Source organism: Microcebus murinus, chromosome 25 (genome assembly GCF_040939455.1).
Source record: "Microcebus murinus isolate Inina chromosome 25, M.murinus_Inina_mat1.0, whole genome shotgun sequence".
In the NCBI taxonomy this organism is placed as follows: Eukaryota; Metazoa; Chordata; class Mammalia; order Primates; family Cheirogaleidae; genus Microcebus; species Microcebus murinus.
Genome location: NC_134128.1, coordinates 15,659,177 through 15,673,812, shown reverse-complemented (window position 1 = coordinate 15,673,812; position 14,636 = coordinate 15,659,177). Strand labels below are relative to the sequence as shown.

Sequence of the window (14,636 nt, the reverse complement as noted above, 5' to 3'; positions counted from 1 at the left end):
TAGCAGACTGTGTTAGGCACTTTCTTGAATATATAATTCTCTAGCTGTTCTTGTAGAAACTAACTCTTCTTTTACAGTGGTTTCTTACATGAAATACAACTGAAGTGTGTATAGACTTGGCAACATTTTGATGTGTCTAATTTTTTACTGTGGATAGACAAGTTGATGTGGTCTTGGTAGGTTCTAACAGTCAAATCAGTGGACCACTCATTGAGCTGGTCTAGGATTTAGCCTTGGAACATGTATTTTAAGAAGCTCCTTAAGTGATGATAATACACAATTAGAATTAAGAATGACTATCTTTGATTCTTAGAAAGTTATCCTGGTCTTCTTATGTATTCTTCTCAGTTGTGAATATTATCATTAATTTCTAATATCATTGCTTATGGACTGAATATATCTGATCTTCAGTCTTAAGTATTATTGAAATTGGCTTTGTGACTTGATCGCTTATAAATGTTCTATATGTGAGTTTCTAATGTGTGATGTATTCTGTAGATGTCTTTAGATTAAGTTTGTTAATGTTGTTAAAATCTTCTGCATCTTATGGATGAAATAATATCTGAGAATTTCTTTGAAATAATACAGATTTGAAGGAATGTATGATGGGAATAAAAATGAGACAAGATTGGCCATGAATTAATAACTGGTTAAAACTAAGTGGGGAGCTACATGGAGTTCTTTACACTATTTGTCTACTTTCATGTATGTTTAAACTTTTCCATGTTAAAATTAAAAAAAAAAAAACTAACAACTTTAAAGACCATGAAAATGTATCTTTCCTAATTTTTTGTCTACTTGATCTATCAGTTACTGAGCCAGCTATGTTAAAATCTCCTGCTTCCTAATTCTGTCAATTTTCGTGTTATATACTCGAGGTTGTATTCGTAGACAAATGTTATAGTTCAGAATGTTTTCATTTTCCCAGTGGCTTCTTATCATTAGGCAAGGACTCTCTTTATCCCTATTAATGTTCTTGCACATTTGGCATTATATTTTGTATGATAGTAATAGTATTGTAGTTTTTTTGGTCTTAGAATTTATCTTTTTCTGTCATTTTATTTTTAGCTGTTATGTTTTAGGTTTGTGCATGTATCTTTTATATATTTTTTTTCTTTTTTGAGACAGAGTCTCGCTTTGTTGCCCAGGCTAGAGTGAGTGCCGTGGCATCAGCATAGCTCATAGCAACCTCAATCTCCTGCGCTCAAGCAATCCTGCTGCCTCAGCCTCCCGAGTAGCTGGTGGCATGTGCCACCATGCCGGGCTAATTTTTTCTATATGTATTAGTTGGCCAATTAATTTCTTTCTATTTATAGTAGAGACGGGGTCTCGCTCTTGCTCAGGCTGGTTTTGAACTCCTGACCTCGAGCAATCCGCCCGCCTCAGCCTCCCAGAGTGCTAGGATTACAGACGTGAGCCACCGCACCTGGCCGATGTATCTTACATAGCATATTGTGGGTTCTGGTTTTTTAATCCCTGACAATTTCTGGTTTTAACTGCTGAGTTTAGTTTACATTTATTATAGTTGATATTGGGATGTTTTCTACCATCTTATTTTGAGTTTTCTATTTGCTTTTCTTTGCTTTTTTCTCCTTTTATTTAGATTACTGGATTTTCTATTTTTTTTTCCAACTCTTCCCCTATAATGATTTTGAAGTTTTGGTTTTTGTTTCTGTTATTTTGGTAGTTATCATTAATTCTTTTTTTTTTTTTTTGAGACAGAGTCTCGTTTTGTTGCCCAGGCTAGAGTGAGTGCCATGGCGTCAGCCTAGCTCACAGCAACCTCAAACTCCTGGGCTCAAGCAATCCTTCTGCCTCAGCCTCCCGAGTAGCTGGGACTACAGGCATGTGCCACCATGCCCGGCTAATTTTTTTATATATATATCAGTTGGCCAATTAATTTCTTTCTATTTATAGTAGAGACGGGGTCTCGCTCTTGCTCAGGCTGGTTTTGAACTCCTGACCTTGAGCAATCCGCCTGCCTCGGCCTCCCAGAGAGCTAGGATTACAGGCGTGAGCCACCGCGCCCGGCCTAGTTATCATTAATTCTTAACGTGGATATTTAATGAACTATACATTTAATTTTACATTCTGTTGCCCTCTTGATGCAAAGACCTCAGAACACTCTAATTCCTAGCACCCACCGTTTTTTACATGTGAGTCCTAATTTTTTATCTCTGCCTTATTTTTATACCCCCAAATTAGTCGTAGTTATTGCTATTCAGTTTATTTGTTCACTGGTGCTTCTTGCCTCTTGCTACTTTTTAGATCCAGTTTCTTTCTACTATTGTATTCCTTAGTAGTAAATTCCCTCGGTTGTTTTTTGGCCCTCATACATGCAGGACAGGCTTAGCTGGGTATAGAATGTTCAGTTGATTGGTTTGTTGCTTCAGCACTTTGAAAATACTCTTCTGTTGTTGTTTATTATTTGGCTTCTTTTCTTTTCCTTTTTTTTTTGTCTTTTTTCTTGTGCTATATCTAAGAATTCATTTCCTTTGTCAGTCGTGGAGAATTCTGAATTCTTAACTATTATCTTTTCAAATATTGACTTTCTTTTCTCTCTTCTTTTGGAACTCTGTGTAGAGATATGTTAGAGCTTCTCACTTTTTCCTCATGTCTCTTAACGTCTCATTTTCTACCTCTATCTCTGTCTTATATTATGTAATTTTCACAGCTATATCTTCCATTTTATTAGTTCTCTTTTAACTTAGGTTTGATACACTTAACCTGCCTATTAAGTTTTAAATTTTCTAGGCTATATTTTTCATTGCTGTAGGTTCTATTTAATTCCCTATCAAATCTGCCTGTGTTTTTGTGTGTGTGGTATCTTGTGCTTAGGGCTTTAGTTTCTTTTACATTTTCAATCATTTAAAACTACTGATTTTGGAGAGGTCATATTTTTCAGATATAATTTAATAGAGTAAAATTCACCCTTTTTAGTGTATAGGTCTGAGTTTTGACAAACACAGTGAGCCATATAATTACCAACCACCATATTGAAGATACAGAACTGCTCCATCACCTCCCTAAAATGTTACCAAGCAATCGATGGACTCACTGCCCGATGTGCACAGTAGCCAGTACCATGACTGCAGCATTTGAGAAAAGAAAGACAGCAGGGATTAAAGCCCCAAGAACGTGGGCAAATCATCATCAGTCTGGAAAGACAATATAAAATAAAGATGACACCATTGCACTCTACCCAGAGTGACAGAGTGAGACTCAGAGCCACCTGGCTCTTCCTCAGCATGGTCTGCCCAGGCCACAAGTAGGTCCACCAGGTGGCCCGCCTGTGGTCTCAGAACATGACAAGGTCGACAGTTATTTCAAAGATTGATGTATTTTGTTCATCTCCCCTTCATACGCTATCAAGCTCTATCATGCAGACAAGGTACATATTACAATACCATGTAAAGAATACTGAGTATTTCCATACTTTTTTGCGGTATATTGAAAAAAAAAATCCACCCTGCACATGAGCCTTGCAGGAGTCAGAAGCGCTGCTCTCCCGGGCTGCAGGCACCCCCCGCCTCTGCCCGGCTCCCCCTGGAAGTGGCATTGAAGGCTCCCAGGAAGGCCCTTCAGTCAGACTGCATTCCCGAACCTTCTTGGGAGATTTTCCTTTTTCCTGCTGCAATGTTTGATTTCAAATTCCAGTGTGATGACTTGAGGCTGGAATTGGAGGAAACATCTTCAGTAGGGCTTTTCCTTCCTGGGTCCCTTCTCCCTACCTTCACAGGTGACCCTCCCTCTAGAGCTGTGCCCGCTCTATATACACAGGTGGCCCTTGCTCAGGTGGGACCTGGAGGAACAATCTTTCAAAATAAGTTACAAATTTTTAAGATTCTCTTTTGGAGAAAATAGGGTTAGTGTTTCTAATAAGACAGAGTACAGACTGTGTTTGTTTTTATTTTTATATTAATTTTTGCCTCCTTGTACTTAGGGAAAAGTGTGGCTAATTGACTTCAATCCATTTGGTGAAGTCACAGATTCCCTGCTGTTCACTTGGGAGGAGCTGATATCTGAGAAAAACCTAAAAGGTGATTTTAGTGAAGGAGATGCTCAGGAGCAGGTAAGACAGTTTTTAAAAAGATATTTCTAAAAACTCCTTTTTGGTCTACCAGTTGCTTATTCTTTAGACACGTGGATGGGCAGTGTCGAGGACCCGTGGGAAGCGCGCAGTATAACACAGATTTGCTAACGGTGACTTGCCTGCAGAGGTGGTCAGAGAAGGGTGTACGTTCTGATTCATTCATTTAACTGTGCATAAAGAAATAAGGATCATCACACACATTTTTCTAGTTATTTTCTCCTTCTTAGCTCTTTCTATCATTCCCACGTGGAAGAATCTGGTCTGGTCTCCCAGATCAGTTCATGTGTCTGACACCAGCCACAGCTGCTGAGTGCCGACAGGTGACAACCACGTGACATTCCCCCAGTCACCATTCTCTTCCTTGACCCACAGTGGCTAGTGCACACCTTCTTCGTGCTCCTCGTTTTCCATCCCATCATTTCTTCCCTTCCTCTCAGCGGATATTTTAACTTCCTCTTCATAGGAAAAGGGAATCTACTGATAAGAATTCTCTCAGTGGAATTGTCATCAAACCTACAAGCTTGTCTGTCCCCTCCTGAGTCTGATCTCGCACCTGCTCAGCATGCCGTTCCTTCCTGTCTCTCCACGTGGCCTGTGCTCCTCCTCCAGTCTCTTCCTTCCGGCCAGCTCCTGCCCCTCAGGACTCAGCCAGGTTCCCAAATCACCCATTTTAAAAAAACAAACCTTCAGCCCCGTTTCTTCACCCAGCTACGCTCTTCTCTCTCAGCCTCACAGCCAAAATTTCCCTAACCAACAACTTTGTATTCCTTTTTCTGCCTATAAAAAATAATACATACAAAGTAATAAATGAAAGTACCCATTTTTAATGAAAATTATAAAATCCTCTAGAACCCTACCACCCTGAGAACTACAGTTTATATTTTGGTCCATAACATGCATTTATACGTACACATAAACCTTTTTAAATAAATGAGATTATGCTACATAAGGCAATTATGTATCCTGAGTCTTTTATTTAGTATTATCTTGTGAGCATTTTACATCTTTTTAAAAAACAGTTTTGCGTTTTACGTGGGAATTTTAGAAAACCAAGAATTAGAAAGAAGCAGGACTTGAAATCCTGCCACCTGGAAATCACCGTCCCTACCACTCTGGTTAGTGTTTTTCCAGTCCCTTTTTGGTAGGAACACACACACTTCTACATAAGGGGGAGCACACTGGTGTCACTGCTGCTGTCACACGACTTGCTGCTTTTTCCATAGGTGGCTGTCCCTCCTTGCTGCCGTGGGTGCTTCCCTGTCACCTACGTACTCCTCAGTCCTCTGCCAGCTGGCTTCCGCCCCACCACCCGGCAGGACTGCTCTAGGCAAGGTCTCCAGCACTTACCGCGAGTCTCGGTGGGCGCTGCAGTCCTCACCTCACAGAGCCACTGTGCAGGACTTGACACCGTGCCCCCTTACAGCTCTCCTTCCCTGGGTTCCCGTGGCATGTGCTCTCCTGCTGGGTCCTTCCTGCTTTTCTGGCTGCTGCTTTGCCTTCATTGTGAGCATTTGTCTTTTGCCGATCTCTGAAGTAGTTCTTTCAGCCTTACTCTGCTCTGGCCCCTCTCTGGCCCTGTTCTTCCAGCTCGGAGTCAGATCCGTATTTACCCTATGGTGGCACTTGCCAAACTGTGTCCAGGTGTCCTGTTGATGTGCCTGTGTCCTGTATTAGGCTGTGAGTTTCTGAGAACAGGTAGAGCGTCTTCCTGTTTTCGCTGCACCCGCAGGGCTCAGCACAGTGTCAGGCACAGTTTGTATTTGTCAGAGTAATGAAAGAAGGGATTCGTGCCTGCTGGCGTCTCGCAGTAACCAGGGCCATGAAATATGAGAGACAAGGAAGGAGAATGTAAAATATCCAGCACAGGTGTTAATTTTGAATATGAGGGACACAATTATAGGATACAAAACAACTTTGTGCAATATTAACTCTGTGATCCAAATCCTTTATTTAGTTCTTCTAAATGTTGGGGGTTGAGGGATGACAAAAGGGAAATAAGAACTGATTCCTGCCTCCTTGTCCAGCATTCCCTCCTGCCTCTCTTCCCAGGCCACAGAGACCAGGCCTGCCCTTTGTTCTGCGAGACTCAAAGTCCTACCTTGCCTTAAGGCCTTTGCGCTAGTTGTTTCCACCACCTTCAAAGCTTAGTTCTGCTCCCAGACCCTCAAGGACTGCTTCATCCCCCTGGTCAGTTCTCAGCCCAGAGGGCACCTCCTTAGCAACGTCTTTCCTGACCACCTTCTAAGATGCTCTATGTTGTTATCCTCTTAGTATATCGCCCTGTTTCTTTGTTTCCATGACACTTTGTGCTGTCTGAAATGATCGTGTTAATTTGTTTGTTTGCTCACTGTCTGTCTCCTAGTCTTGTTTACCAGGAGACTCCCATACCTAGAGCAAGATCCAGCACAAAGTAGATGTTTCATAATTATTTGTCAGATGATGGATCTGTCTGATTCAGATATGGCCTGCTTTGTAGGGCTCCACCCTACAATGTAGGGTCCCAATCCATTCTAGATCCCAGCCTGTGTCCCTCTGTGGACACCATCCTCAGATATCTGCACCCCAGAAGTCTAAACCCAAGGCCATCTGTCTCTGAAATCCTTTTTGGCACAAGGCCACGTGTAAATATATTATGCAAGACTCTAAGCAAGTACACTAAAGAATGTGAAGACTCATTAAATCTGATACTTGAAGTTGTTACATAGATGATGAGATACACAAATAAGTTAAATGACCTAAAAGAAGTACAGAAAGGTTAGGGAATTCAAAGCACTCATTTGCCCTCACTATTAATTGTTCTCTATAATGGTACTTCCCAACTGCACACCTGTAGAAAATAATATTTATAAAGCATTCTGGCTTGTGTGAGCTTGCTTAAGGCCAAAGATGACTGGCCTTAGGCCCTGGCTCACTCGGGCTAAAGAGATCCACAGCCCATCTGTGCACACTCAGCCACACCCTGGTAGCATTTAGGGATTGACCTACCACTCCATGATTACGCTGTTTCCTGTATACCTTATATTTATCTTCCAGTGAATATGTAGAATTACTTTAAAATCTTGGTGCCTTCTTTTTACCTTAGAATCTTGTTTTCTCCTTATCTCATACAGAGGAGAACATGGAGTTGAAATTGTTATGCCAGGCTCTTTTTTAGTTTGGAGAATAGGCCTAAAAATAAATTACTTGCAGACTTTCCTTTTTTTGCCTTTGTAAAGGATTCTCCAGCTTTCCGTTGCACAAACAGTGAGGTCACAGTACAGCCCAGCCCCTACCTGAGCTACCGACTGCCCAAGGACTTCGTAGACCTCTCGACTGGGGAAGATGCTCACAAACTAATAGATTTTCTTAAGCTGGTAACGTATATGTATATTTAGCATAGTGGTCATCTTTTCAAATTGGCTTTTTAATATTTCAGGTTAGTCCTGTATCACCTAGACTTTTATTTGGTGGTTATGAATTAAAGGAACAGTATTACTGAGTTAGATCATTTAATAATGAAATATAAAGTGTGAGCTGAAGGAATAATTTATTGATTAGAATGATAGAAAATGTTTTTCTGCTATACATGCTCTTTGAAAATTTTTCATAGTACATCCAATTTTGAAGAATGTATGTTGTTATAGCGCTACAAGAAGACCAAATCTCTGCTTTGGTGGTGAATTCACTCAAGGGGGGGATGTAAATATTTGTATTTCAGTGTGTGTTTGGGGGGGGGGGTTTATATGTATTAAAGAAAGAGAAGAAAATATTCAAATGCCTGAGGACAATTTGCCCAGGAGCCATAGTGATAAACTAGTTTAAGAAATTAGTTAAGGCACATTTTTCTATGATAATTTCCAATTAGATCTTTTGCAAGGCCTCTAGAAAATTACACTTGCTGACAAGAAGTGATCTTGGCTAAACAAATGTCCCAAATAGAATGTGCTATTTGAATGTCCTCTTGGTTTTCTTTGACAGAAAAGAAATCAGCAAGAGGATGACTGATCAGAGCGCTAGAGTTCAAGACCCAGTTAAAGAGGAAACCACCGCTGCTTCAGGAGGCTGTTCATAGGCCACAACTTCCTGTCACCCCTCGTTGGTGGGGTGGGGCAGGCAGTGTGGACAGCAATGGCTTTTTATATTCATGTATATTCACCTGGAGAACAGTGGAGGGACTTTGCTACTTGTAAAAATAACATACTAAATAGATCTTAAACATAGGAAACCGTGCTGTTCTGATAATAAAATACTTTCTATGAAACACCTTGCTCTCTGGCCCTCTCTGTGTAGGTTTATCTGTATTTCTGGTGCTGCTATTTTTATACCTGTCAGGTAGGTGGGCAAATTTATAATTATTGTACAAAAATAAATTCCTTCTTAATTATTACTTTTCCTTTAAAAAAAATAGAATCTTTTGTTACTGTAGAAAATATTTTCCTACTTTGAGGCTTTTCATATAATTTTTCTTTCAGTTTAGCTTCAGTTTGAGTATAGCTTAAAAAGTAGAGCCTTTTCAAACGATCAACTATGATGTTTTTAGTGTATTATAACCACCTTAATATTTGTTAGCAAAACTATCACAGGTTTGATTGGAATTTGACCTTTTAAAAAAATACTGGAATTTGGGGGAAGGTAGGTTTACTTTTTTTTTTAAAGGCTGCCATTTTAATAATTATTCTTTAGTGCTCTCAGTGACGATAGTGATATCAACGAGATCTAATTTACTAAGAGCTTACTACGTGCCAAGACACTTCTGCTGAATGCTCTTTTTGTATTATTTTACATTACCAGGCAATTTGAAGGATACAGGCGTCAAAATTTCCCAGGGTATCTATCAAATGTGGTATCAAAGAATATTTTACTCACTGAAGGTATGTTTCTTGACGTACAAGAACATGCGTGACTGCTGCCTCTGCAGGAAGATACAGAGACAAATGGAGCAGAGTTTCCCCTGCTGTGCATCTAAGGCTGATGAGATAGAATGATGAAAGATAATTTTTTTTTTTTTAGTTAGCTCAAGCTCTATAGCTTTTTGTGTGGTTTCACAGTCATCATCACTTTATTAGTGTGTTAAATCCAAAACACGAAGATCAAGTTGTGATCTTTGTACTCAGTACTTGATCTTTGTACTCAGTATGTCAAATGCCATTTCTGAGGCCAACTGTTTGAGGTACAGGTGTTTCAGAAATATTTTTGTTTTTTTCAAGTGTTCATGCATGTCTTATTAACTTGTGATAGAGGGCTTTAGTATCATGAATTGATTTAAGTTTAGCTCTGGAAGCTGGCATTAAATGGTACTTTACCAGTTTTCTAAAAAATGTAAATGTGTTTGGCCGGGCGCGGTGGCTCACGCCTGTAATCCTAGCACTCTGGGAGGCCGAGGCGGGCGGATTGCTCGAGGTCAGGAGTTCAAAACCAGCCTGAGCAAGAGCGAGACCCCGTCTCTACTATAAATAGAAAGAAATTAATTGGCCAACTGATATATATATAAAAAATTAGCCGGGCATGGTGGCGCATGCCTGTAGTCCCAGCTACTCGGGAGGCTGAGGCAGAAGGATCGCTCAAGCCCAGGAGTTTGAGGTTGCTGTGAGCTAGGCTGACGCCACGGCACTCACTCTAGCCTGGACAACAAAGTGAGACTCTGTCTCAAAAAAAAAAAAAAAAATGTAAATGTGTTTGATACAAAATTGAAAACATTCAGACCATATAGAACAAAAAGACTCAAGATTTGACAGTTCATAAACAGTACAATTCTTGGTATAAAACTTACTAAATGTTTACATGAATATTCCTGAGGAAATTATGGAGTTCAACTCTCACTTCACTTTTTAAACTGTGATTTACATTGTTTCCTTAGTATATTTAATTTTAGTTGATTATCCCAATGTTAATAATAAATATAGGATAATACATAGGAAACATTGTCCTAAGTTCTAATATCATTTATGCCTGCCTGGAGATTAGTTTTGAATTATCCTTTTGTTTTATTGGCATTATCTGTTCTTTCATTAAGGTATCTCAAGTTCGTGCTTGAATTTAGAAAATGAATACCTGTGTGATTCCTTAGCTTGTCCCTGCAATTCTACTTTCTGAAGAGAAAACATTGCAGCTGTTGATTTTGAAGAATTGGGATAAACATGCTTACTTTGTTCTGCAGGCAATGGCATTGTAGCACAGGCCTCCTGAATACGGCAGACTTTGCCAAAAGTTGTGTTTTTAAAAGTCTGATTTTGATTTGCATTTTCTGAGTTCATAAATTTTTCCCATCTACTCAGCCATTTCTCTTGTTGGTGATTGAGGATTGTGTTTGTTAAAAAACAAGCAGAAACTAGGCTTGGCGCCATGGCTCACGCCTGTAATCCCAGCACTCTTGGGAAGCCAAGGTCTGGAGGATCACTTGAGGTCAGGAGTTCAAGACCAGCCTGGGCAATATAGTGAGACACCATCTCTTCCAAAAATAGAAAGATTAGCTGGGTGTGGTGGTGCTTGTAGTCCCAGCTACTTGCAAGGCTGAGACAGGACGATGGCTTGAGCCCAGGAGTTTGAGGTTGCAGGGGTCTGGGGCTAGGCTGATGCCACTGCACTCCAGCCAAGGCAACAGAGCAAGAATCTGGGGGGAAAAAAAAGGTAGAGACTGAGTTTTTTGGCTAATTTGTCTCTTACCCATAAAGTGGGAGAATACTAATCAAGTGTCTGTTAAATGAGATAACCCAGCTCAAGCTTTTGGTCTAGTGCCCTGCAGAGGGCAGCTGTTACTACCATTCTGCTTTGCAGACCAACTGAGCAGTTTATTAAAGGCAAGTTCTTTTTAGCAGAATCAAGAAGATTTTGAGTGGAAAGGGACTTCGGAGGTCATTCAGCCTAGTTTCTTTTCTTCCCTCCCTCCCTCCTTCCAACAGAAACTGCTGCCCAGAAGCAATAAAGTAAGACTTGCCCAGAACTTTCACTGTAGCAGGCTCAGAGCCAAAGAGAACTTCCGGTCTGGTGCTTTTCTTTAAGGGTTTCTAACCTAATATTTTTTTATAGATAAGTTTCCACCAGGACAAATTATTTTGATGATAGAATTTTCAAAAAAGAATTAAAAAAAATAAATGTACGTACAAAGGCATTGCCACATTTGTGTTTGGAGGAATCAAAGAAAGAGGTATTAAATACAGAAAAATTCAGTGGAGAAATAGCTGTCTTTGAAAGATTCATGCAAGTTCACGTTTATGTTACCCAGGCTGATCCTGAGAGGTGTCTTAGCCATGTTTAGACATTTTAAAGACAGAATTCCTATTTGACTAAACATTACTGTTTTATTCACATGTCTTGGCTCATACAAACCAGTTTCAATTCATGTGCTAAGAAAAGAATAAATAATGATAAATTCACCACTCAGACACAGTCCAGATGTATTCTGTATTCACATTAAGAAGAGGCTCAAGAAATAGGAACATGGGAAATAATAACAAAAAGGTAGTTGAAGAAATAGCTAAAAGCTCCATGTTCCAGGGAAGAGAGACTGTGTTCGGGTATGTCTTTGTTTAAATGAAAACAAGATGACACTTCTAAATACATACAGCCGGTGAGAAATGCATAGCGGCAGAACATTGGGGTGTGCTTGCTACTGCCCCCCCAAAAAAGGCTGCAGCAAGCTATGATGATGCCACTGCATTCCAGCAGTGGTGGCAGAGTGAGACCCTGTCTCAAATAAAAAAAAAATCATTCAGAATAACAACCATTTAGGAGGTAGTTCTGGTTTAGATTAGTTTGTTTTGCGTTTAAGTAGAAGATCACACTTTTTTTGTTGTGGTTGCATGTCAGCAAAATTTAATGGTCACTCAAGTAGACGCAAGCCAGGCCCCCAGGGTTAGAATTGATTTTGTCCCCTACCAACAGCATGACCCTGGGCTACCTAATCTCTCTGGCCCTCTGTTTCCTGATCTATAAAGTAGATATGGCAGTAGTCCCTGTCACCCTGGCTGAGTGTAGTGGTATGATCATAGCCCACTGCAGCCTCAAACTCCAGGGCTCAAGCGATCCTCCTGCCTCAGCCTCCCAACTAGCTGGGACTATAGGCATGCGCCATAATGCCTGGCTAATTTTTCTATTTTTTTGTAGAGACAGGGTCTCACTACGTTGCCCAGGGTGGTCTCAAACTCTTGGCCTCCAGTGATCCTCCCGCCTTGGCCTCCCAAAGTGCTGAGGTTATGGGTGTGAGCCACCACACCCACTAATTACCTACTTTATTGCATTATGTCCTTCTCACCTCTGGTGTTTGGTTTTATATTACAAGCTCCTTGAAGGCAGGAACAAAAGGCTTAGAAGATGAATAAACTCTTACACATAATGAAATACAAAATAGATGGAGACACATCTGAGAGTGTTCCAAATGGCGGTGAGTAGGCACGAAAATGGAAAATGTCCCCCTAAAATTCATGTTTTGTTGAAGCCCCAACCCCAGGACCTCAGAATGAAGACTGTATTTGGAGGCAGGACCTTCAAAGAGGTGATGAACTTACAATGAGGCCCTTAAAGCGGGTCCTAATCCAGTGTGACTGATAATTCTTACAAGAAGAGGAAACTTGGACACAAAGAGGCACCAGGGTCCCCACGCACAGAGGAAAGGCCAGGTGAGGACACAGCAAGAGGGTGGCCGTCTGCAAACCAAGGAGACGGGCCTCAGAAATGAACCCTGCCAATACCCTGATCTGGGACTCCCAACCTCCAAACTGGGAGGAAGTAAGTTCTGTTGTTCCAGCCATCCGGTCTGCCATATTTTGTCACGGCAGCCACAGGAAACTAATACGTGAAGGAAAAGTATGGGCAAGATTTCGTAAAAAAAAAGTCACAAATTTAGGGTAAATAATCAATTAAACTTACAAGCTCTGAGCTGTCAGATGCCGCTCATTAACAAAAGCAGAAACAGCTGGAAATTGCCTGCCCAGGCACTAGCCTGATGCATAGCTACATGCTGGTGTGTCTTCCAAAGGACACTAGAAACACACAGCACAGGAACATCTACACCCGGGGCGCTGTGTTTCGCAGGAGGGCATCTCATAAGAGCATTAGGCTCCCCGCAACCTGAATTTGCCCCGCAAAAAAAAAAAAAAAAAAAAGGCACAAAATGATTAGACAGATGGAAACTGCTTTTATGTATGCACAGATTTCAAAAATTCTTTCAATCTGAGTGGGAATAGAGAAGCTTTTCCAGAATTTACAGCATGACAATAAACTGGTGGCAGATACCCCCAAGGTGACCCCCAGTGAGTCCTTGCATAAGCTCCTCCCCTGAGTGCAGGTGGAAACTGTGATTCTAACCAACAGAGCATGACAAAGGGAAACTCTGGATCTGTCATTGAGGCCCTAATCAACTGACTTTGGGGGAAATCAAAAAGGGAGACATCTCGGGTGGGCCTGGCCTCATCAGGTGAGGGCTTTAAAAGCGGGTACAGGGCCCGGCGCGGTGGCTCACGCCTGTAATCCTAGCACTCTGAGAGGCCGAGGCAGGTGGATTGCTCAAGGTTGGGAGTTCGAAACCAGCCTGAGCGAGACCCCGTGTCAACTAAAAATAGAAAGAAATTAATTGACCAACTAAAAATAACTATACAAAAAAAATTAGCCGGGCATGGTGGCGCACGCCTGTAGTCCCTGCTACTTGGGAGGCTGAGGCAGGAGGATCGCTTGAGTCCAGGAGTTTGAGGTTGCTGTGAGCCAGGCTGACGCCACGGCACTCACTCTAGCCTGGGCAACAAAGTGAGACTCTGTCTCAAAAAAAAAAAAAAAAAAAAAAAAACGGGTACAGGCCAGTTCCAGAAGGGAGAGGCTCAAAGCAACAGCAAAGCAACAGGGTTCCCCTCTCCTCCCCTCCTCGCCCCTCTCCTCCCCTTCCCTTTCCCCTTTCCTCTCCCCTTCCCTTTCCCCTCTCCCCTCCTCTTCCCTTTCCCCTTTCCTCTCCTGCACTGCTGGCTTTGAGGAAACGAGTCACCCAGCCCCAACAATCACTTGGAAACTGATCCTTCTCCAGTGCAGCCTCCAGCTGAGGCTGTGGCCCAGCAGACATCTTGGTTTCCGCCTCCTGAGACCCTGAGCAGGGAATTCCGATCAGCTGTGCCTGCACCGCTGGCCTGCAGAAACTGTGAGATAACAGATGAGTGTTGTGAGTCATCACGTCGTGGTCATCTTAGACGTGGCAATAGAAAACTAACAGAACCTATTTACTAAATCCTGGAGCGTCAGAACTGGTGCCCACCATTTAAAGCTCAAAGGGAATTTGTTTTGGAACACCTAACGTGAGTATTGCTTCTTCACACACTAGAGAATAAATATATAGAACCTGTTATCCTAAGAACTGGTAAAGTTAAAAATATGGCTAACAGGTTTTAGAAGGATTTTAGGGAATTTATGGATTTTTTTTTTAAATGAGGCTTCATTCTCTACCTACTTCCAAAAGGACTTGAGGTGACTTTTAAGGCATATCTGACCATTAAATAGACAAACAGAAAATAATAATAGGCCGGGCGCTGTGGCTCACGCCTGTAATCCTAGCTCTTGGGAGGCCGAGGCGGGTGGATTGCTCAAG

At 41.5% G+C, this 14,636-nt stretch overlaps 1 protein-coding gene across 1 annotated transcript in view; it reads left to right on the top strand.

The window, feature by feature from the left end:
- Nucleotides 1-8,333, top strand: part of CDC123 (cell division cycle 123) — a 45,534-nt gene extending 37,201 nt beyond the window's left edge. Inside the window, exons 11-13 of the mRNA XM_075997461.1 lie at nucleotides 3,944-4,072; nucleotides 7,309-7,446; nucleotides 8,051-8,333. Coding sequence (XP_075853576.1) covers nucleotides 3,944-4,072; nucleotides 7,309-7,446; nucleotides 8,051-8,077 — 294 coding nt within the window. The 3' untranslated portion in view covers nucleotides 8,078-8,333. The remainder of the gene's footprint in view (nucleotides 1-3,943; nucleotides 4,073-7,308; nucleotides 7,447-8,050) is intronic.
- The last annotated feature ends 6,303 nt before the right edge of the window (nucleotides 8,334-14,636 follow it).